Source organism: Cetorhinus maximus, chromosome 4 (assembly GCF_964194155.1).
Source record: "Cetorhinus maximus chromosome 4, sCetMax3.hap1.1, whole genome shotgun sequence".
Classification (NCBI taxonomy): Eukaryota; Metazoa; Chordata; class Chondrichthyes; order Lamniformes; family Cetorhinidae; genus Cetorhinus; species Cetorhinus maximus.
Window position 1 is genome coordinate 179,091,940 of NC_135882.1, and position 25,337 is coordinate 179,117,276.

The 25,337-nt window shown below is 42.9% G+C and overlaps 1 protein-coding gene across 9 annotated transcripts in view; it reads left to right on the plus strand.

Moving 5' to 3' along the window:
- LOC144680067 (arf-GAP with GTPase, ANK repeat and PH domain-containing protein 3-like) overlaps positions 1 to 25,337 on the plus strand; it is a 708,867-nt gene that overhangs the window by 422,145 nt on the left and 261,385 nt on the right. The window contains exon 10 of one of the 9 annotated variants that reach the window (XR_013576479.1): positions 20,448 to 20,576. The exons of 7 other annotated variants lie outside the window; for them this stretch is intronic. Coding sequence is in view for 1 of the 2 variants with exons in the window: in XM_078541207.1 (XP_078397333.1) it covers positions 20,448 to 20,477 (30 nt within the window). In the remaining variant the exon portion in view is untranslated. Of the gene's footprint in view, positions 1 to 20,447; positions 22,398 to 25,337 lie in introns of those variants that run through there. One more of the 9 variants, XM_078541207.1, reaches the window with a different exon arrangement.

A 25,337-nucleotide genomic window follows, 5' to 3' on the forward strand; every position in this document is an offset into this window, starting at 1 on the left:
GTTTTCTTTTTCTAAACTGGGGAAGTGGTTTAAACTAACACTGGGGAGCTATAAGTGCTGTATTAAATTTATAATTCAACTACTTAATTTAAGTAGAAATAATTGCTGAGTGATCATTTTAAACTTCAAACCCTAATCAGTTAAACAAACCACAAGAAAGTTGGCAGGGCAGGTGGCATCTGTAGTATGTGGGACTGGTGGACGCAGTGTGATCCACGGCATTCACATCTCCAATCAGTGCCTGCAGCTCCAGGAATCTTGGCTCAGAGCTAATGAACTGGAGTCCGAGCTTCGAACACTGCAATGCATCGGGAGGAAGAAAGTTATCTGTAAACTTTGTTCCAGGAGGCATTCACACCCCTTACTTTAAGTAACTTAGATTTGGTCCGTAGTTGGAAACAGGAGGGTGTGACTATGAGTGAGGCAGGTATGGGGACCCCAAAGGTAGCGCTGGAGGAGATTCAGCCCTTGCACTTGTCCAGCAGGTTCAAAGTTCTTGGAGCCTGTGTGAACAAGAGCAGGGACTGCAGGGAGTAGGAGCAAACTGACCACAATATCATTCTACAGGGTGACATTGAAGTGGGGCAAGTAACAAAGGGATGTAGCAGTGGTGGGGGTCAGTATAGTCAGGGGGATAGATACTGTTCTCCACAGCCAAAAGCGTGAGTCCCGAAGGCTGTGTTACCTGCCAAGTGCAGGATGAAGGACATCATCTCAGAGCTAGAGAGGAAGGATCCAATTGTTGTGCTCCACTTGGTTACCAACAACATAGGTCGAACTATGAAGGAAGTTCTGATAAGGGAGTATGAACAGCTAGGGCCTAAAATTAAAAAGCAGAACCACAAAGGTAATCATCTCCAGATTACTACCTGAGCCATGAGCAAAGTGACATAGAGTAAATAAGACCAGGGAGTTGAATGTGTGACACAAAGGTCGGTCTGGGAGAAATGGGTTTCCATTCATGAGACATTGACACCAATACTGGGGAAAGAGGGAGCTGTACCACTGGGATGGTCTTCACTTGAACCGCGCTGGGACCAGTGTCCTGGTGAATTGTATAACTCGGGTTGTAGAGCGGGTTTTAAACTAAATAGTAGGCAGGGTGGGGGGTGCGATGGAGAGGAGGTTTTACGTGAGGCGAGATATGGAAAGTTAATGAGAAAAGACAAGGCAATAGCGCAAGGTAACAATGCAGGTAATGATAACCAGAGTGTGACAGGAAGGGATAGAGTGTACAAACATGAGTGCACCAGCAAGTAAGATTAGAGTAGGGAAAAATAGTAAAAAGACAGAATTGAAGGCTCTTTATCTGAATGCACAGAACATTCGAGACAAGATAGATGAGTTGACAGTACAGATTGAAATAAATAAGTATGATCTGAAAACAAGTACAGAGCTGTGGTTGCAAAGTGATCAAAGGTGGGAACTGAATTTTCAAGGGTATCTGATATTTCAGAAGGACAGGAAAAAACGGATAAGGAGGTGGAGTAGCCCTGTTAATAAATGATGAGTACAGTGGTGAGAAATGACCTTGGCTTGGAACATCAAGATGTAGAATCGGTTTGGGTGGACATAAGAAATAGCAAAGTAAAGAGTAGCAGTTTATTGTCCCCTAATAGTAGCTATACTATAGAGCAGAGTATAAATCAAGAAATAATGGGGACTTGTAAGAAAGGTACTGCAATAATTGTGGGTGATTTTAATCTTCATATATGTTGGACAAATCAAATTGTCAAAGGTATCCTTGAAGATGAGTTCACAGAGTGTATTCAGGACAGCTTCTACAATATGTTGTGGAACCAACCAGGACCAGATTATTTTAGACTGGTAAAGTATAATGGGGCAGGAATAATGAATGATCTCATAGTGAAGGATCCTCTAGGTAAGAGTAATCATAACATGATAGAATTTCACATTCAGTTTGAGGGTGAGAAACCTGGGTCTGAAACTAGTGTCTTAAACTCAAGCAAAGGCAATTACAAAGGTATGAAGACAGAGATGGCTAAAGTGGACTGGGAAAATAGATTAAAAGGTAAAACAGTGGATGAGCAGTGGCAAACCCTTGAGGCGATACTTCATAACGCACAAAAAGATATGTTCCATTGAGAAGGAAAGACTCTATGAGAAGGATGTGGCTAAATAAGGAGGGGTGGCGGTGGCAAAGTGGCATTGTCACTGGACTAGTAGCCCAGAGGCCCAGGCCAATGCCCATGGCAGCTGATGGAATCTAAAGAAAGAGAAAAAAAATTACAGGAGGATCTGAGTACAGGAGTAAAGATGTCTTGATACAATTGCATAGATTCTTGCTGAGACCGCACCTGGAGTATTGCATACGGTTTTGGTCTTATCAAGAGAAAGATGTACTTGCCATAGAGGGAGTGCAACAAAGGTTTGCCAGTCTGATTCCTGGGATGGCAGGATTGTCCTATGTGGAGAGATTGAGGAGACTGGATCTGTATTTTCTAGAGTTTAGATGCATGAGTGGCGATTTCATTGAAGCATATAAAATTCTTACCAGGCTCGACAAGTTAGATGCAGAAAGGATGTTTCCCCTGGCTCAGGGGCTCTGTAACCATGGGACATAGGTCGGGACTTTCTGGCCCCATTGTGGCAGGACTTGCCAGAGGAGATTCGGATGCCCGGCCAAAAGGCCATTGACTTTCGGCAGGATCGGACAATTCTGGCAGCGTGTGGGGCCGGAAAACCCTGCTCACAGTCTCAGAATAAGAGGTAGACCATTTAGGACTAGGATGAGGAGGAATTCTTCATTCAGAGGGTGGTAAATCTTTGGAATTCTCTATTCGAGAGGGCTGTGGAGGCTCAGTCATTGAGTATGTTCAAGAACTCAAGGGATCTTAGGATAGTCAGGAAAATGATGACAATGTAGATTAGCCATGATATAACTGAATGGTAGAGCAAGTTCAAGGGGCTGAATGGCCTAATCCTGCTCCTATTTCCTATGTTCTTTTGTCCCTCAGTAAGCTAAGGATTGTATCGAAATGAAAGAAAAGGCATACAATGCTGCAAAGATTAGTGGTCATTGGATGAATGGGACAATTTTAGGAACTAGAAAAGGATAATTAGAAAAAAAATAGAGGGAGAAATTAGAATATGAGAAAAAAATCCAGCAAGAAATATAAAAACTATAAAGGCTTCTACTATTATACAAAAAGGAAGAGAGTAGCTAAAGTACACGTTGGTCCTATAGAGGATGAGACTAGGAAATTAGTACTGGAAAACAAGGAAATGGCAGAGATTATGAACAGGTAATTTGTATTTGTCTTCATGGTATAAGACACAAAAGCATTCCAAGAATAGTAGAAAGTCAAGAGGCAAAAGTGAGGGAGGGACATTTAAAAATCACTATCACTAGAAGAAAAGCACTAGAAAAACTATTGGGACTAAAGACTGACAAGTGCTCTGGGCCTGATGGCCTGCATCCTGGGATCTGAAGTGGCTGCAGAGATAGTGGATGCATTGGTTGTAATCTTCCAAAATTCACTTAATTCTGGAAAGATCCTGGTGAATTGGAAAACTGCAAATGTAACATCTCTATTCAAGAAAGCAGGGAGACTGAAAGCATGAAACTGTAGGCTAATTTGTCTAATGTTTGCAATTGAGAAAATGCTGGAACCCATTCTTAAGGAAGTAGTAGCAGAACATTTAGAAAATCATAATACAGTCAAGCAGAGTCAACATAGTTGTATTAAAGGGAAATTATGTTTGACAAGTTTATTAGAGTTCTTTGAGGATGTAATAAATGGGATGGATAAAGGGGAATCAGTAAATAAATATAGTTGTATTTGGATTTCCAAAAAGCATTCGATAAGGTGCCACATAAAAGGTTACCTCACAAGATAAGAGCTCATGGTATTGGAGTCTATATTAGCATGAATAGAGGATTGGCTAATTAACATGAAAGAGAGAGTCGGGATAAATGGGTAATTTTCAGGTTAGCAAGCTATAACTCATGGAGTGCCACAGGGATCAGCGCTGGGGCCTCAACTATTTACAATCTATATTAATGATTTGGATGAAGGAACCAACTGTATTGCAGCCAAATTTGCTGGTGATATAAAAATAGTTAAGAAAGAACGTTGTAGTGGAGGACATGAAGATTCTACAAAGGGCTTTAGATAGGTTAAGTAAGTGTGCAAAGATTGACAGATGGAGTATAGAAACATAGAATATAGAAAATAGGAGCAGGAGTAGACCATTCGGCCCTTCGAGCCTGCTCTGCCATTCAATATGATCATGGCTGATCCTCTATCTCAACGCCAGATGGCCACTCTCTGCCCATACCCTTTGATGCCTTTAGAGTCCAGGAACCTATGTATTTCCTTTTTAAATATATTCAGTGACTTGGCCTCCACGACTTCTGTGGTAGAGAATTCCACAGGTTCACCACCTTCTGCGTGAAGAAAATGTGGGATAATGTGAGGTTGTCCACTTTGTTGGGAAGAATAGAAAACCAGAATATTACTTAAATTGAGAGAGACTGCAGAATGCTGTGGTACAGAGGGATCTAGGTGTCCTTGTACATGAATCACAAAATATTAGCGTGCAGATACAGCAAGTAATTAGGAAGGCAAATAGAATGTTGGCCTTAATTGCAAAGAGAATAGAGTATAAAAGTAGGGAAGCCTTGCTACAAATGTACAGGGCATTAGTGAGACCACATCTAGAGCACGGTTTTGGTCTCTGTACTTAAGGAGGGATATACTTGCATTGGAGGCAGTTCAGAGAACGTTCATTAGGTTGATTCCTGGGATGAAGCCGTTGTCTGATGAGGGAAGGTCAGGCAGGTTGGATCTCAACTCATTGGAGTTTAGAAGGAGGCGATCTTATTGAAACATACAAGACTCTGATGGGTCTTGTCAGGGTAAATTTACATTTATTTATGGCAAGGAGGAGACCATTCAGCCTATCGAGTCCACGCCGGCTCCCTGTGGATCAACCCAGTCAGTCCCACTCCTCCGCTTGGTCCCTGTAGCCCTGCAAGTTTATTTCCTTCAAGTGCCCAGGAAATTTCCATAGAAACATAGAAAATAGGAGCAGGAGTAGGCCACTCGGCCCCTCGAGCCTGCTGCACCATTAAATATGATAATGGCTGTTCCTCTATCTCAACACCGTACTCCTGCACTCTCCCCATATCCTTTGACGCCTTTAGAGTCCAGAAATCCATTTCCTTTTTAAATATATTCAGTGACTTGGCCTCCACAGCCTCCTGTAGTACAGAATTCCACAGGTTCACCACCCTCTGAGTGAAGAAGCTTCTCCTCATCTCACTCCTAAATGGTCTACCCTGTATCCTGAGACTGTGACCCCTTGTTCTAGACACCCCAGCCAGAGGGAACATCACCCCTGCATCCAGTCTGTCCAGCCCTGTCGGAACTTTATACATTTCAATGAGATCCCCTCTCATTCTTCTAAACTCCAGTGAATACAGGTATAGTCGGCCCAACCTCTCCTCATACAACAATCCTGCCATCCCAGGAATCAGCCTGGTGAACCTCCGCTGCACTCTCTCTATTGCAAGTGTATCCTTTCTTAGGTAAGGAGACCAAAACTGCACACAACACTCCAGGTGTGGTCTCACCAAGGTAAAACATCCTTGCTCCTGTACTCAAGTCCTCTTGCAATGTAGGCCAACATACCATTTGCCTCCTTAACTGCTTGTTTCCTCATCCGCCACTCTCGTGGGCAGTGAGTTCCGGATCATTGCCACTTACAGTGTGAAACAGTTCTTCCTAACATTCCCCTTCATTCTCTTGCCCAGAGCTTTAAATCTGTGTCCCTTAGTCCTTATACAGTCAACTAATGGGAAAAGTTTTTTTCCTTGTCTACCTTATCTAAGCCTGTCATAATCCTGTTCACCTCTGTCAAATTTCCCCTTGTAACTAAAACCCCCTCATCCCTGGAACCATTCTGGTAAATCTCCCCTGCACCCTCTCAAGGATCTTCACATCTTTCTTAAAGTGTGACCAGAACTGAATGCAATACTCCAGCTGAATCAGAGATTTATAAAGGTTCAACATAACTTCCCTGCTTTTATACATACTGCCTCTATTTATGAAGCCCAAGATCCCGTATGCTTTGCCAACCATTCTCTCAATATGTCCTGCTACCTTCAAAGATCTATATGCATGTACCCCCAGGTCCCACTGTTCCTGCATACTCTTTAGAACGAGGCAATTATGCCTATATTGCCTTTCTCCATCACTTCTGCTATAATGCATCACCCCATACTTCTCTGTATTAAATTCCGTCTGTCACTTGTCTGCCCATTCTGTTAGCCTACCTATGCCCTGTTGCAGTCAATTGATATCATCCTCACTGCTTTCCGCTCCTCCAAGTTTGGTATAATTGGCAAATTTGGAAATTTTACTCTATTTCAAGATTGAAGTCATTCATATATAGCAAAAAAAGCTTGGTACTGTGTCCCTTGAGGAACACCACTATCTACCATCCCCCTGTCTGAAAATTAAACATTTACCACAACTCATTGTTTTCTGTCCTTAAACTAATTTTTTATCTAAGGCTGACCCTCCTATTCCATAAGCCTCAACTTTATTAAACAGCCTTTCATGTGGTGACTTGTCAAATGCTTTTTTAAAAATCCATATAGACAATATCCACTGCATTCCCTTCATCAACCTTCTTTGTCACTTCATCAAAAAATTCAATTCGATTAGTCAAGCATGATCTGCCTTTTACAGATCTATGCTGGTTAACCTTAATTAACTCAAACCTCTCCAAATGCCTGGTGATTTAATTTCCCTGATTAAGGATTCCAAAACCTTACCAACCACTGATCTTAGATTAACATATGAATTTACAAAATAGGAGCAGGAGTAGGCCATTCGGCCCTTCGAGCCTGCTCTGCCATTCAATAAGATCATGGCTGATCTGTTTGTATTACTAGTTAACTGGCCTGCAGTTACTAGGACTGTCCTTGAACTCTTTCTTGAGTAAGGGCGTTATATTTGCCACTCTCCAATCCTCCCTTAGGGAAGATTGGAAGATTATGGCAAGCCCTTTCGCTACCCCCACTCCCACTTTCTTTAGCAATCTTGGATACAAGCCATCTGAACTTATCAACTCTAAGCCAGCCTTTCCAGTACATCCTGCCTCTCAATTTTCACCCCATCCATTACCTCTGCCATCTCCGCATCCTCCAATATTTTGTCAGCTTCCTCTTCCTTAGTGAACACTGATACTAAATACTCATTAAGTATTCTAGCCTTGTCCTGTGTCTCTATACAAATATCACCTTGTTGGTTCCTAATAGGCCCCATCACACCTCTTACTACCTTCTTTCTATTTTCATGCTGGTTGAAGATTTTTGGATTTTGGAGGCTCTTTTGCATTACTAGTCTAAATCATATAATACAATGATTACTCTTATCTAAGTGCTCCACCTCAGACACTTGGCCCACCTCATTCCCCAGCACCAGATCCAGCAATGTCTCCTTGTGAGTTGGGTTAAGAACATACTGATGAAGGAAGCTCACCTTAACACATTTCAGAAATTCCTCCACCTCCTTACTCTTTATTCTAACATGATCCCAATCAATATTTGGGCAATTAAAGCCCCCCTAATAGTCCTCGTACATCTCTGATTTCCCTGCTGATTTCCCTGCCTCTATCTCTCTCATTATTTGGAGGCCTATAAAATACCCTCAGTAGCATGATCATATCCTTTTTTGCTTCTTAACCCTAACCAAATGAATTCTGAGTTTGCTCCCTCAAGGACATTCCCTCTTTCCAATACTCTAATATCTTCCCTAATCAGTATTGTAACCCCAACTTCCCTTTTACCTTCCCTATCTTTTCTGAACATTTTGTATCCTTGGTGTATGCATGAGCATGTTAATAGCATGTGTGGTGTATGCAACGGTGTGTTTATAGCATGTGTGTATGCATAAACATATTTATAATGTGTATACATGAGTGTGATTATAATCATATATATTGCATGCATGAGCATGTTTATAAGCATGTGGTGTATGTATAAGCCTGTTTATAGCAAGTGGAACGTGCATGAACAAGATTACAGCCTGTGTAGTATGTTATGGGGCCATTATCATGAGCATTGCAGTAGAATCGGGAATTATTCGCCGTGTTGGCTGTTGATGGCCACATAGTCCTCAGACCTGTTCCCTGTGGTATGAAACAAGAGTGATGGGAAGTAGGAGAAGGCACTAACTGCAGCTGTGGGTTAAGTGAATATGCAATGCTGTACTGAAGGAACTAGGCAGCTTCAGAATTGCCTCCACATCTCCTTTCTGTTTCATTTATTTTGTATTTTATTTTGATTTGTTGACAATACAAGTTTTGATTTCTTTTCATGTGAGAGTGTGGTCAGTTTGCCAGCTTGTTGCAGCTGTTCCATCGCTAATCTGTTTGTACTTTCCTGAGTGACCATATTTCAACTGATTTGCAGCATTTCTCTCGCTGGGTGGGTGGGGAAATGAAAGCTTGAAACCTTCTTGTCTGTCTGTGTATCAGCATCTTTCTACATTTGTAAATGTTTCTGTATCTCAAAAAAAAACCAAATACTCATATCTCACCCTGCCTTGGTGGGATAGAGTCTCTGCACATTCTGATATCTCAGCCTGCACGCAATGCTTTCAATGTGTTTGTGTCCTTCTGTTCGCGGTCCGAGGTGTTTGCTGGAAGCAGTGTTCCCATTGTGTTGGTGGCAGAGTGAGAGGTTAAAGCTCGTGCAGGGCATGTTGTTCTGCAGCACCTACACGTCCTGGGGGTGAACGTGGACAGGCACCATCGCCATCGCTATCACCTTCATCGCCATCACCATCGCCATCGAAGTCGTGCAGAGATCCGAGCCCGTGCGTTCCCTCACCACGATCGGAGGCCCCAAGATCGGGCCTGTGCCCCCAGTTGGACAAACGGAACAGAAGAGCTTGGATCACTTCGCCCCATCCTACCAGCTACTGCCAACTCTTCAGCTCATTTGTCCTATGGCATTTCACACAAGTGTTCTTGCTGCAGCCTCCTCCCCAGGTCTTGGGTCAGAACATTTTTACTATTGCTTCAACTCCTGGCCCCTGGAAATGAAGAGCTGAGCTTTAATTTAGCTTTGAAGAGCTCAGCCCTTTCAGTAAAGCTTCTTAGCCCTGCCATCTGGGACAGAACCACTTCAGCCTGTGATCCATGCTCTCTGCAGAATCCTGTGCTACTAGTTACAAACAAGAGGTTCAAGTGTTGACCTGCTTCTTGCACCAGTCCCTCTGCTCAAACCTCTCTCCTGCTCACCCTACTGCGCATTCTCTGTCACTGTCTCTGGGTTACCCTGAATTAGGGGCTTGCCTCCTGCCCAGCACACTCTGCCCACAATAAAGCTCAGAAGAAAAGTTGCTCCAGTGCCCCTGTGTCATTTACCTGGTTAAAGATTGGGCAATTGGTTAGGTCAAGTGAGAGTGACCATATGTGAGTCAGGGTAGTGCCTTCCTAAATTGCAACTTTTCTTATTTTTCTAGAGAAATGTAGAAAGGACAAGGATAGAGTGTGCTTCAGCTGTTAATGTGTGATGTTATTCAGCAATTATCGGTGGTTAAATGGCGGGTTGTTTAGTTTGTAGGATAACTATGCAGAGTCACTAAGATAATAGCAAAATACTGCGGATGCTGGAAATCTGAAACAAAAACAGAAAATGCTGGAAAAACTCAGTAGGCCTGATAGCATCTGTGGAGAGAGAAACTGTTAACATTTTGAGTCCATATGACCTTCTTCAGGGGTCAGACGGACTCGAAACATTAACTCTGTTATACGGGGTCATATGGACTCAAAACGTTAACTCTGTTTCCCTCTCCATAGATGCTGACGGGCCTGCTGAGTTTTTCCAGCATTTTCTGTTTTTGTTTGCAGAGTCACTGTTTATTCAGTCGGGTTTGCTCACTTTGTAACTGTACAGAGTCACTGTTTATTCAGTGTACTGATTACTCACTGTAACTGTACAGAGTCACTGTTTATTCAGTGTACTGATTAATCACTAACTGTACAGAGTCACTATACTGATTAATCACTGTAACTGTACAGAGTCACTATACTGATTACTCACTGTAACTGTACAGAGTTACTATACTGATTACTCACTGTAACTGTACAGAGTCACTGTTTATTCAGTGTACTGATTAATCACTGTAACTGTACAGAGTCACTATACTGATTACTCACTGTAATTGTACAGAGTCACTATACTGATTACTCACTGTAACTGTACAGAGTCACTATACTGATTACTCACTAACTGTACAGAGTTACTATACTGATTACTCACTAACTGTACAGAGTCACTATACTGATTACTCACTGTAACTGTACAGAGTCACTATACTGATTACTCACTGTAATTGTACAGAGTCACTATACTGATTACTCACTGTAATTGTACAGAGTCACTATACTGATTACTCACTGTAACTGTACAGAGTCACTGTTTATTCAGTGTACTGATTACTCACTGTAACTGTACAGAGTCACTATACTGATTACTCACTAACTGTACAGAGTCACTATACTGATTGCTCACTATAACTGTACAGAGTCACTATACTGATTACTCACTGTAACTGTACAGAGTCACTATACTGATTACTCACTAACTGTACAGAGTCACTATACTGATTACTCACTAACTGTACAGTCACTGTTTATTCAGTGTACTGATTACTCACTGTAACTGTACAGTCACTATACTGATTACTCACTAACTGTACAGAGTCACTATACTGATTACTCACTGTAACTGTACAGAGTCACTGTTTATTCAGTGTACTGATTACTCACTGTAACTGTACAGAGTCACTGTTTATTCAGTGTACTGATTACTCACTGTAACTGTACAGAGTCACTGTTTATTCAGTGTACTGATTACTCACTGTAACTGTACAGCGTCACTGTTTATTCAGTGTACTGATTACTCACTAACTGTACAGAGTCACTGTTTATTCAGTGTACTGATTACTCACTAACTGTACAGAGTTACTATACTGATTACTCACTGTAACTGTACAGAGTCACTGTTTATTCAGTGTACTGATTACTCACTGTAACTGTACAGAGTCACTATACTGATTACTCACTGTAACTGTACAGAGTCAGTTTTTATTCAGTGTACTGATTACTCACTGTAACTGTACAGAGTCACTATACTGATTACTCACTGTAACTGTACAGAGTCACTATACTGATTACTCACTAACTGTACAGAGTCACTGTTTATTCAGTGTACTGATTACTCACTGTAACTGTACAGAGTCACTGTTTATTCAGTGTACTGATTACTCACTAACTGTACAGAGTCACTGTTTATTCAGTGTACTGATTACTCACTGTAACTGTACAGAGTCACTATACTGATTACTCACTAACTGTACAGAGTCACTATACTGATTACTCACTAACTGTACAGAGTCACTATACTGATTACTCACGGTAACTGTACAGAGTCACTGTTTAGTCAGTGTACTGATTACTCACTGTAACTGTACAGACTCACTGTTTAGCCAGTGTACTGATTACTCACTGTAACTGTACAGAGTCACTATACTGATTACTCACTGTAACTGTACAGAGTCACTGTTTATTCAGTGTACTGATTACTCACTGTAACTGTACAGAGTCACTGTTTAGTCAGTGTACTGATTACTCACTGTAACTATAGAGTCACTAGTCAGTGTACTGATTACTCACTAACTGTACAGAGTCACTGTTTATTCAGTGTACTGATTACTCACTGTAACTGTACAGAGTCACTGTTTATTCAGAGTAAGGATTACCCACTGTAACTATGCAGAGTCACTGTTTATTCAGAGTAAGGGTTACTCACTGTTACTGTACAGAGTCACTGTTTATTCAGAGTAAGGGTTACTCACTGTAACTGTACAGAGTCACTGTTTATTCAGAGTAAGGGTTACTCACTGTAACTGTACAGAGTCACTGTTTATTCAGAATAAGGGTTACTCACTAACTGTACAGAGTCACTGTTTATTCATAGGGTTACTCACTGTAATTATGCAGTCACTGTTTATTCAGAGTAAGGATTACTCACTGTAACTATGCAGAGTCACTGTTTATATAGAGTAAGGGTTACTCACTGTAACTGTACAGAGTCACTGTTTATTCAGAGTAAGGGTTACTCACTGTAACTGTACAGAGTCACTGTTTATTCAGAGTAAGGGTTACTCACTGTAACTGTACAGAGTCACTGTTTATTCAGGGTAAGGGTTACTCACTGTAACTGTACCGAGTCACTGTTTATTCAGAGTAAGGGTTACTCACTGTAACTGTACAGAGTCACTGTTTATTCATTAGGGTAAGGTCACTCACTGTGTAACTGCACACTCACTGTTAATTCAGCACAGTAAGGGTTACTCACTGTGTAACTATATAAAGTCACTGTCTAATTAGGGTAAGAGCTACTCACTGTGTAATTGTACGGAATCACTGTTTAATCAGGATAAGACTCATTCCCTGTGCATCTATACAGAGTCACTGTTCATTCAGGCTAGGGGTCATTCACTGTGTAACTGTACGGAACCACTGTTTATTCAGAGTAAGTGGTACTCACTATTATTGCTGTTTACTGAGCAGAGAAATGGTTATTTACAACAATAACAAGAGCAACTTGTATTTATATCATTGGTTTAATGTGGAAAAATTTCCCAAAATTGATATAAGGGAAAGAAAAGCAAATTGGGGGACTTTAGGAGAGGTTTAAAAAGAAGTGCTGAAGGTGGAGAAACAGAGGGATTTAGGGAGGGAATTCGGGACATGGGGCCTGGACAGGTGAGGTCATTGTGCTGGTGGTGGGTAAAGGGACAGAGTATGCACAAGGGGCCAGATTCAGAGAAATGTGAAGTTCTTTGTGGGAGGAGGCAGGTCTAGGCAAGGCAGCAGTGTGGGAAGGGTGAGGCTGTGAAGAGATTTAAAGGCAAGGATTAAATGTTAAATTTGATGCGATGGAGCAACAAGCAAAAGCACAAATGTATGTTGGTCAGACCAAGGGTGGATGGGTGAACAGGACTTGGTGCAAGTTAGGATACAGGCAGCAGAGTTTTGGATGAGCTGAAGTTTAGGGAGGGCGGTGGATGAGAGACTGGCCAGGCAAGCATTGGAAACAACAAGCTTGAGGTTGACAAAGGCATGGATGAGAATTTCACAAACTGATGAGCTGAGACAGGCTTGGAGATGGGCAATGTTACAAAGCTCAAAGTAGGTGAGTTATGTGATGGAGAAGGTATGTGATTGGAAGCTCAGCTTGAGGTTGAACATGGAGTTGCAGGAAGATGGGCATAGTTTAGGGGGACAACACATTCAGTTCAGAAGATGTTTGCTAGGTTGATTCCTGGATGAGAGGTTGTCTTATGAGGAAAGGTTGGGCCTATACTCATTGGAGTTTAGAAGAATGAGAGGTGACCTTATTGAAACATAAGATTTTGAGGGGGCTTGACAGGATAGATGCTAAGAGGATGTTCCCCTCGTGGGGGAATCATCATCAGTTTAAAAATAAGTGTTCTCCAACTTAAGACAGAAATGAGGGGGAATTTATTTTCTCAGAGGGTCATTAGTGTTTGAAATTCTCTTCCCCACAGAGCAGTGAAAGCTGGGTCATTGAATATATTCAAGGCTGAGTTAGACAGATTTTTGACCTACAAATTGGTTCAGGGTTTTGGGGAACAGGCAGGAAAGTGGGGTTACGGCCACAATCCGATCACCTTTTATTTTATTGAATGATGGAGCAGGCTCTATGGGCTGAATGGTCTACTCCTGCTCCAGCTCCCATTTCTTATGGTCTTATGATTCAAGAACTTTGGAAAGGAAAGGGAGTTTGGTGATAATTTCCAAGGGCAGAAAAGTTGATGGTTGTGTTTTTTATGGAGGGATGGGTGAAATTTGTGTTTAAAATGGCGTACCTGAGAAGAGAGAATCATTTACAATATCAGCTAACTGGGAGTCGGGAAGGGAAGTTGGCTGATCAGGTTAGTGGGAATAGGATTAAAGGAGCAGGAAATGGATCCCATGGACAAAATGAGCTTTTGAAGGGCATAGCGGAGATACAAGAGAACTAGAGATGGCCACGGGATCAGTCTAAGGCAGACGCGATCATGGGGGGAGATTTGGCTTGGAAATCAAGTGGAAAGGAGGGAAGCAGCCGAGGCAGCTGAATGGATGGCCTCAATCTTTATGACAAAGTGTTCAATGAACTCTTTGCACATTGTTGGAACTAAAAGTGAAGGGAGAGCGCCACCACCTCTCTCGACTGCTCTGTGGTTGCCAAATTATCAGACTGTTTATCCAGCATACTAGTACTGGATGAGGAGAAATTTCTTCCAATTAAATATTGAAAATACTGAAGCCATTGTTTATGGTCCCTCTCCAAACCCTGTTCCCTGGCTATCGACTCTATCCCTCTCCCAGCAACAGTCTGAGATAAAGCCTGAGATCACCCCGAGATGAGTTTTGTTCTCATATTTGTGCCATCATTAAGGCTACCTAATTTCCACCTCTGTAACATTACCTGACTTTGCCCTGCTGCTGAAGCCCTTACTCATGCCATTGTAACCTCCAGACTCGATTATTCCAATGCACTGTTGATGACCTCCCACATTCTACCCTCCGTAAACTTGAAGCCATCCAAATCTCTGCTGCCCGGCACCTATGTTCACTGACCTACATTGGCTCCCAGTCAAGCAACATCATGATTTTAAAATTTTCATCCTTGTTTTAAATCCCTCCTTGGCCTTGCCACTCCCTATCTCTGAAATCTCCTCCAGCTCTACAACTCTCCGAGATATCTGCACACCTTTAATTCTGGCCTCTTGTGAATCCCCAATTTTAATTGCCCCACCTTTGGTGGCTGTGCCTTCCATTGCCTAGGTCCTAGGTTCTAGAATACCCTCCCTACACCTCTTCACCTTTCTACCTCGCTTTTCTCCTTTAAGATACTACTTAAAACCTACCTGTTTGGCCAAGCATTTGGCCACTTGGCCTATTATCTCAATCTGCATATGGGCACGGACTGCCGAAGCAGTCAGTGCCCATATGCAGCAAGACCTGAACAACATTCAGGCTTGGGCTGATAATTGGCAAGTAACAAGCAATTTGTGCCACAAAAGTGCCAGCCAATGACCACCTCCAACAGGAGAGAATCTAACAATCTCCCCTTGACATTCAATGACATTACTTCACTGAATCCCCTACTATCAACATCCTGGGGGTTACCATTGATCAGAAACTGAACTGGACCAGCCACATAAATGCTGTGGCTACAAGAACAGGTCAAAGGCTGGGAATTCTGCAGAGGTTAACTCGCCTCCTGACTCCCCAAAGCCTGTCCACCATCTGCAAGGCACTAGTCAGGAGTGTGATGGAATACTCTGCACTCGCCTGGATGAGCGCAGCTCAAGAACACTCAAGAACTCAACTCCATCCAGGACAAAACAGCCCACTTGATTGGCACCCCATCCACCACCTCCAATATTAATTTCCTCCACTACTGAAGCACAGTGGCAGCAGTGTGCACCATCTACAAGATGCACTGCAGCAACTCATCAAGGCTTCTTCGACTGCACCTTCTAAACCCTGACCTCTACCACCTAGAAGGACAAGGCCAGCAGATCCATGGGAACACCACCACTCGCAAGTTCGCCTCCAAGCCACACACCATCCTGACTTAGAAATATATCGCCGTTCCTCCACTGTCGCTGAATCAAATTCTTGGAACTCCCTCCCTAACAGCACTGTGGGTGTACCCACACCACATGTACTGCAGCAGTTCAAGAAGGCAGCTCACCACCACCTTCTCAAGGGCAATTAGGGATGGGCAACTAAATTGCTGGCCTAGCCAACGATGCCCACATCCCACGAAAGAATAAAAATAAATATGGCTTCTTGTCATACTTTGTTTTGCAAAGCTTCCGTGAAGCACCTTGGGGCATTTATTAAGGTAAAGGTGCTGTCTTGTTGTTATTGGTGTTTAAGGAGGGAATTGACAATGGAGGAGAGAAGCCAGGGTTATCTTTGCATTCCAGGATGATCCTGGAATAGTAGCTGATTTTGGTTGAGGGGAGCAGGGCCCAATGGTGCTCGATGTTCTTCTGCTGAGTCTGTCGATAGATGGCTAAACCAGTTGTGTGCCGTAGACACTGCACACTCTGCACCTGCAACTTGAGGGTGTGAAGATCAGGCCCACATCAGGAGGTGTGACTGGGTGGGAACGAGTAGAAGCTTCACTGGGCAAAGGGGAATGGTTGAGTATTTTAACTGCTGCAGAGTATTGTGGGAAAATGGAAAAGCTAAGCAGCTGGGAGTTTGAAATTGCAGTTTGAGCGAGTTGGAGGAGATTTTTTTCTAGAAACAGAGAGTAAAGCAAGTGGGATTAGAAGAGAGCGGAGGGATGTGGGTGATGAGAAATGCAAGGAAGTGGTCAGAAATAGTCTTGATTGAGATGAGGGCACGGGGCTGGTGGTGGTGGTGGTTGAAAGATGGCAAGAATGAGGGGGTGACCATGAATATGGGTTGGAGGGTATCTGTGGAGGGAAGGGTTTAAGAAGGGTTGTTTTAAAACAAATGCAACGATCCTGGACTTTAAATAGTGGCCCAAGTACAAAAATAAGGAACTTTTGCTAAACCTCAAAAGAATACTGGTTTGACCTCAGCTGAGTATTGTGTCCAGTTCTGGGCACCACACTTTTGAAAGGATATCAAGGCCTTGGAAACAGTGCAGAAGAGATTTACTAGAATGATACTAGGGGTTAGGGACTTCAGTTAATGTGGAAAGACTGGAGAAACTGGAATTGTTTGCCTTAGAGCAGGGAAGGTTAAGGGGTGATTTAATAGCGATGTTCAAAATTCTGAAGGGTTTTGATGGAGTAAATAAGGAGAAACTTTCCACTAGTAGGAAGGTCAGTAACCAGTGGGCACTGATTTAAGATAATTGACAATAGAACCAAAGAGGAGATGAGAATTTTCGTAGGCAGCGAGCTGTTATGATCTGGAGAGCACTGCCTGAAAGGGCAGGTGAAGCAGATTCAAAAATTACTTTCAAAGAGAATTGAATAAATATTTGACCTGGTTATGATGTGAAGGTTAGGATTGCTAAGTCAGGGTGGAGCAGCTTTTCGTTCTGTTCGTTCAACCTTTACCCGTTCCTAGTAGTGTTCTGTCATTATCCCTGTCCCCCTCTCCACCCACCGTTCTCAGGAATATGATTTCTGCTGCTCTCTTGCCAGCTTGTGTGCAATAACGAAACAATTACTGCACAATATCAAGAAGCCAGGGATCATCTTAATGTTGTTAGTTGGAGTCTTGGATTGCAAGTAAGAGCTATGGTGCTGGGCCATTTCAGCCATACACCATTCAGCCATAATACTCCACATGACCCCTTCACAGTAATGTGGAACCCTCTCAAAGGTCCGTGTGTAAACTGCCAAGAGGAGTCATTCAGAAGCTGTGGGCTGTACTAAATGGTACAAGGGAGAGACCTGCAGAGTTTCAGTATCCTCCATCCCTCTGGAAAGTATTTACTTTCACTAGTGCTGAACAAACCTCACACTACAAGCAATCTTAGAACGGTCTGTACAATTGTTGCAGCAATGGCACATTTGTTTTCAACAAAGCAATCCTTCTACTAGAAAAGATCAGATAGTCTGGATGACAACTGGCTTCAATGGCTGTGGTTTGCTGCTCTTCATTCATCTTGTTTTTGTTGCATTATTGCACCATTTTCAGTCAGTATGCTGCGTCTTGATGTTTTTCTGTTGAAAATGGATCATGCCATTGAAAGCTGGAAGTATAAGCATTTTGTTAGCTAGACAGAGTGTGTGATGCTTACTTTTCATTATCTGTACTGTCTGGTTCTGTTTCCATGTCCGAGGGTAACAGAATCTGAATCAGTCTAACAGTAAACATTACTGTCAGACAGATAACTGGGGCCTGTTACCCAGCCCTTTTGGAGAATTCTAATTCATTTTATGCTTTTGGAAAATTGACTTCAATAAGTTATTAGTTAAATGGTCAAAGATATTGATTCAGTTATAGCTAGTATAGTAGGAATTTAGTCATAGCTGTAGAAGCACAGTTAGTGTAGGCATGATGAGCCAAAGATCTAGAGAAGGTTGCAGTGAGAAGAGATTTGCCAGTACAGGTGCGATGAGTAAAAGATATAAATCTATAAGTAATATAGGAGTAAGTCAAAATGTATAGTTAAGAGCGGGTTGAAAATGTCAACCTATAATTGATATGGAGCTGTGCTGCCCACTTACAAGATGATGATTATGACTGTGAAATTTGAAAAGGCAGGTGGCCCAAGGCTATAGAATTGAAAGGAGTTAGTTCTTTATGGGGAGAGTAGAGTTAATGGTGTCAGTTGAACTGGAGCTGAGAAACTAGAAGGGTCGTTTGGCCATGGAGAGGGAGGTAGAGTTGGAAGGTCCAACTGAGATGGGACCATAGAGTGAAGGTGAAATTTGGATGGGAGTCATAGGTGTATAAGGAGAAGTTGGCTTGGAAAGAAGTGGGGGAAGGATCTAGCTGACCTGGGGGTTGTAAGGTTTAAAGGGCATACTTTGGCACCAGGGTATGGTTTACAGACCATGGAGTTAGAAAAAGACAGTGGAGATGGTAGCTGTACAATTTAGTGATGGAGAGTTGGAAGGCTTTGAGTTGGGTAGGAGCTGTGCAGTGGAAGAGGACGGCTGGTTGGAACTTTAGAGTCAGGATGCAGTTTGGAGAATAGAAGTGGTGTTATGGTGCCTTGTAATAAGGTAACAAGGTGGGGATACAGCAGTAATAGAAAGTCAGGAAGCTAGTGTAGCTTATGAAAACGAAGAGTTATCTTGTGGGCTATAGTGGTGAGATTTTAAGTGTTCTACAGGTGGCTTGGCAGGTTCACTCAGCTCCTTGCAGGCCAGAAACTTGGCAAACTTGATTCCTGGTTTGTGCTAAGTGAGTTGCTCTCAGCCTTGACAGTAGAAGAAGCTAAATTAAATTTGGCATCCCTAGATCAGGAGATAGAAAGAAATAGTCAGTCATCTTTATCCCGATTGCAATTCTGTAACCTCAGTGGGAATTACTGTGTGGCTTTCATTTAAGGACAGGATTGTGTTTGGCTTGATTGTGATGCTCACCATCATTCCAGCCAACTCTAACTGTCAAGGATCATGAGTTAATTGTGCCCAGTTCAGTGGGATGCCAGGGATGCCTATTCTTCATGGAACTGCACCCAACAGGAAGACTGTGTCTTCGTGAGTAGGAGAGGAAAAGAGTAGGATGAGAGAAGTGGGCCTTTGTTGGGTTAGGTAAATTAAAAAGGGAAATAGATTTAGAAGCCTATGGGCAACAACAGGAGTTGGGTAAGACCTGCAAATATAGGCGTAGAAGTAAAAGGACACTTGAGAATTAGGCTGCAAAGTAGAAGGGGACTATTTAAAATAGGATATGTGAAATAAAATGAATCATAATGTGGAAGGTAGGAAGTCGAGATAACAGACTGCAATGATGAATAAGAAGACAAACATAAGTTCAAACTGGCTTGCAGAGGTGAGGTGTAATGGGAAAGATGTGTGTTTTAGAGTTAGAACGGGAAGGAATCTGGACTAAAATGCACTGGACTTTGAGAGTAAAGTTCAAGCACAGATGTTAGAGTAAAAGGGTATAGCCATTGGTGGGAGGGAGGGGGAGAAAGAGATGGAGCATTGGGCTGTCCAGTGGAAGGTCAAATTAGGTGATGGGCTGCAGAGTTGGAGCTGGGTCAACATAGATGACAAGCATGGAGTTGGATAGAAGACTCGGGGAGAGCATAGTGAGAGCACGGCAGTAGAGTGGAGATTAGGAATTGTGCAGTAGAGTAGAAGAGAAGAGGGTAAAGTAGGAGCGTGGCTTTGGAGAAGAACAAGGGCAACATATGTGAGCAAAGACCACATGCAATAGAATCTACACAAGAATCAGAGGCTTGGGGGAGGGGGTGGGGAGTATGTCATCTTGTATAGTAAAGCAAAAGCCAATACTCCCAGGGCTGTAATAACACTCTAAAGCTTGAATTCCTCCATGTGACATGAATGTTTTGAATTCTGATGAAAGATTGTGCACTGACAGTTCTCCAATGGGCTCCATTTTTGTCAGTCAGCTACATTGCTGCAAAGTTCTGAATGCTTTAAATGTTTAAAGCTCTGAAGCTGAATTTAAAGATTTTTCCAATCTTATTACTGGAGCGAAATTGGGTAGCTGCCTGTTCTATGCCAGGAAACTGAGACTTGAAGGACAAGATCTTCAGGTCAGGTCCTCTATTTGCCCTATTGTCCTGTATTGCCCAGTACAATACACATTGCCATCCATCCATTACTGCTCTTCGATCATACCTTGTCATTTTTCTCCCCCAGAAATTTATCATGCTTTTTTCTTTTCCCGTTATTTTCCTGTAGGCTTCGTTGGCGATTTGGCGCCATTGCTGAGGCTTGTTGCTTGAGGGTCTCCTCAATTCTGCCGAGGCATCCTCAATCGTAGTTGAAAGTGCAGCGTTCAGCCAAACAGAACGCTACACTTGGCAGAAGGTATGATCGAATGAGTGATTGCTGCTCACCATAACATGTCTGCATTCTCTTGGTTAATGATTTTTCAACGTGGAGGCTGTTGAGTATTTGGGAGGGAGGCAGGGAGCAGTTTGAGGGCATACGAAATAAGATTGATCATAATGCAGATGGTAGAAAGTTGGGATAACAAACCATAGTGGCAAGTGAGAAGGCAAACATAGTGTGAAATAGCCTGCTGAGGTGAAAGCATGACTTCATTAGATTGTCTTGTTCCCTCTGTATAGCAGAGATTGTCTCATTCCCCCTGTATAGTAGAATGAATGACTCTTCTCTGCCCCACGCCAAAACTTTGCCCTGCTTCTGTGAAGCAACCAAGCTTTGCCACAAATAGAAGTTGCAACACAAACTGGCAGTTTGGCCCAACCAATCCATGTTGCTGATTCCTCTCTTTACGAGCTAATAGTCCCCATTGCATTTTATCCACCCTGTTCCATAGCTCTTCAACCCTTTTTCCTTCGCCTCTCCAAACTACTCACACATATTGACACAGACTAAATTTCACAGCCTCACTAGGCTGTGTGAAGAGGTTTCTCATACTTCCTGTTCTAAATCTTTCTCCCATATCCCACCCTTTCATCATTTGAAACACTTCTATCATATCACTCCATAATCTGTGTTGTTCAAATGGAAAAAAAACATATTTTCAAGTTTTTCTTTGTATTTGCATTTCTTCATACCAGACTGCATCTTAGTGAATCTGCGTTGAACACATTCTAAAATCTTAATATCCTTTCCCTGTAGTCCTCTCCAAACCTCCTCCTATATTCCTACACAGCCTCTATCCTTCCTCTATTCTCCTACCCACTCTCTATCCTTCCTCTATTCCAGCTTCCATCCCATTGTGGGAGGCGATGGTGTAGTGGTATTGTCGCTGGACTGGTGACCCAGAGACCCAGGGTGATGCTTTGGGGACTTGGGTTTGAATCCCACCACGACAGATGGTGGAATTAAAAAAAAAAATCTGGAATTAGAAGTCTAATGATGACCATGAAAGCATTGTCGATTGTTGTAAAAACCCATCTGGTTCACTAATGTCCTTTAGAGAAGGAAATCTGCTGTCCTTATCTGGTCTGGCCTACATGTGACTCCCGACCCACAGCAATGGGGTTAACTCTTAAATGCCGTCTGAACAAGGGCAATTCAGGGATGAGCAACAAATGCTGGCCGAGCCAGCGATGCCCACGTCCCATGAACAAAGAAAAACAAAATTCTCCTACCCACCCTCCATCCATCCTCTATACTCCTTTCCAAATTCTGTCCTTCCTTTATATCCAAGCTTTGCCTTGCCTTTCTGCATTCATTTTCTAGAATCAGAGACAGCACAGAAACAGACAACCTGACCAATCTTGTTTACCCTGATCTTTTCTCCACATGAGCCATATTGCAAAGAATTCCTCAGGGGAGGCGATGGCATCACTGGACTAGTAATGCAGAGACCCAGCGTGATGCTCTGGGGACTCTGGTTCGAATCCCACCACAGCAGATGGTGAAATTTGAAATCAATAAAAATTTGGAATTGAAAGTCTCATGATAACCATGAAAACATTGTCGATTGTAAAATGGTTCCCTAATGTCCTTCAGGGAAGGAAATCTGCTGTTCTTACCAGTTCTACCTGTGACTCCAGATCCACAGCAATGTGGTTAGCTCTTAAATGTCCTCTGAACAAGGGTCATTAGGGATGGGTAATAAATGCTGGCCTAGCCAGTGACCCCACATGAATATAAAAATCCCAAAAATTTTTTTTCTAAACTGCCCTTTAATTTTTGTGGTTACCCTGAACCAAAGAAAAGTACAGCACAGGAACAGGCCCTTCGGCCCTCCAAACCTGCGCCCATCATATTGCCCGTCAACTAAAACATTTTGCACTTCCGGGGTCCGTATCCCTCTATTCCCATCCTATTCATGTATTTGTCAAGCTGCCTCTTAAACACCACTATCGTACCTGCTTCCACCACCTCCTCTGGCAGCGAATTCCAGATACTCACTACCCTCTACGTAAAAAACTTGCCCCGTACATCTCCTCCATAGTTTTCTCCTCTCACCTTAAATCTATGTCCCCTAGTAATTGACTCTTCCACCCTGGGAAAAAGCTTCTGACTATCTACTCTGTCCATGCCACTCATAATTTTGTAAACTTCTATCAAGTTACCCCTCAATCTCCGTCGCTCTAGTGAGAACAATCCGAGTTTCTCCAACCTCTCCTCATAGCTAATAACCTCTAGACCAGGCAGCATCCTGGTAAACCTCCTCTGCACTCTTTCCAACCCCTCCATATCCTTCAGGTAATGTGGCGACCAGAATTGCACGCAATATTCCAAGTGTGGTCTAACCAAGGTTCTATACAGCTGCAGCATGACTTCCCAGCTTTTATACTCAATACCCCTGCCGATGAACGCAAGCATGCCATATGCCTTCCTGACTACCTTATCCGCTTGCGTTGCCACTTTCACTGACCTGTGGACCTGTACACCCAGATCCCTCTGCCCATCGATGCACTTAAGGGTTCTGCCATTTACTGTATAATTCCTACCTGTATTAGACCTTCCAAAATGCATTACCTCACATTTGTCCGGATTAAACTCCATCTGCCATTTCTCTGCCCAAGTCTCCAACCGATCTATATCCCGTTGCATCCTTTGACAATCCTCTTCACTATCTGCAACTCCTCCATCCTTAATGTCGTCTGCAAACTTACTAATTAGCCCAGTTACATTTTCCTCCAAATTATTTACATATACTACAAACAGCAAAAGTCCCAGCACTGATCCCTGCGGAACTCCACTAGTCACAGCTCTCCATTCAGAAAAGCACCCTTCCACTGCTACCCTCTGTCTTCTATGACCAAGCCAATTCTGTATCCATCTTGCCAGCTCACCTCTGATCCCATGCGACTTTACTTTCTGTACCAGCCTGCCATGAGGGACCTTGTCAAAGGCCTTACTGAAATCCATGTATATAACATCCACTGCCCTTCCATCGTCGATCATCTTTGTCACTTCCTCGAAAAACTCGATCAAGTTAGTGAGACACGACCTCCCCTTCACAAAACCATGCCGCCTCTCACTAATACGTCCACTTGCTTCCAAATGGTAGTAAATCCTGTCACAAAGAATCTTCTCCAATAATTTCCCTACCACTGACGTAAGGCTCACCGGCCTGTAATTTCCTGGATTATCCCTGCTACCCTTCTTAAACAATGGAACAACATTGGCCATTCTCCAGTCCTCTGGGACCTCACCCGTAGCCAGTGAGGATACAAAAATTTCTGTCAAGGCCCCAGCAATCTCCCATGCCTCCCTCAGTACTCTGGGGTAGATCCCATCTGTATCCATTTACCTTATTATTACCTGGTACCCGTTTAAATTTCATAATTAACTCATCATTCCTACACAGCTTCTTTTATGTCTTTTTATTCTTTGGGTGTGGTCTCCACTGGCATTTGTTGCCCATCCTTAGTTGCCCAGAGAAACTTTCCTTGGGCAGAGTGTCTTCCTAGGTCACTTCAGAGGGGAGTTAAGAATCAATCCTGTTGGTGTAGGGACTGGAGTCCAGTATAGGTCCAGGCTGGGTAAGGACAAAAGGTTATCCTTCCTTAAAGGACATTAGTGAATTAGTTGCGTTTTTAATGACAGTCTGACAGTTCCGTGGCCACTTATACCGATATTAGCTTTTTATTTCCCAGATCCTTACACTGGATTTAAATTCTCTCACGGCTGTGGTGAGAATTGGTCTCTGGATTATTGGTCAATAATAGAAACACTAAACTACGTACTTCCTGTAATGGGACATCCACCACAGTACATAAAACTACAATACAGCCTGAATAGGGTTTGCCCAGGTGGGGCAATAGGGAACAAAGCTGAGAAATGGGTCCCTATTGGACAGTTTTCAAAGAGTCGGCACAGGCACAACAGACCAAATGAGGTCCTTCTGTGCTTTCAGATTCTGTGATTCTAAGGCCAGTATTATTTCCCCGCTGTTTCATTTTATACATCCAGATATCAAATCAAGGATACATTTGCCTCTTTTAGACTCTCCCACTGCTACCTTTAACGACCTGTATATCTGAGCATGCAAGGCCCCTTTACTCCTCAACTCTTTTAAAATCTTACAATTTAAGGTGTATCTCCTCTCCCTACTCTTGACAAGGTACTTGATAAACTTAAACTTTTTCCCATACTGAAGTACCTTTTTGCTTATCCTGCCAGTGAATTCCCATAGTCTCACTCTCCAAACCCAATTCATTTTTGTGGAGCATCACTACCTCACCTTTTCAGCCCAAAAACCTATTAAGCCTTTGCTTTGTTCCTTCACCAATCTCTCTTTCCATGTGGCCTCATCCCCCTTAATTCCAATGTTTAAGTCTCCTCTGTTTCAAATTTTTTCAGGCTAGTACTTTAGGACAGGGGCTGTGGGAGGGACAGGAAAAGGGGAACCATAGGCAGCTGGGATGTAGGCTTGACCATGCGACAGGTTCCCCATCACATAATGTGAGCTGTCCTGTAATGCCAGAGCTTGTGTGGGGGGCTGTGCCCTTAAAGTTATTTGTGTGGTGGAAACCAGATGCCCACTAGGAGAATGAAGACTGTTATGGTGAGAAGTCATCTCTCCTGAATGATGTCCAAAAACACGTTTATTGTACAAAGTAACTTGAAAGGTAAGGCAGCCCCAGAGCAACTCACATGATCCAATGTGCTGTTTGATTGTGGAAGGGAATGTAT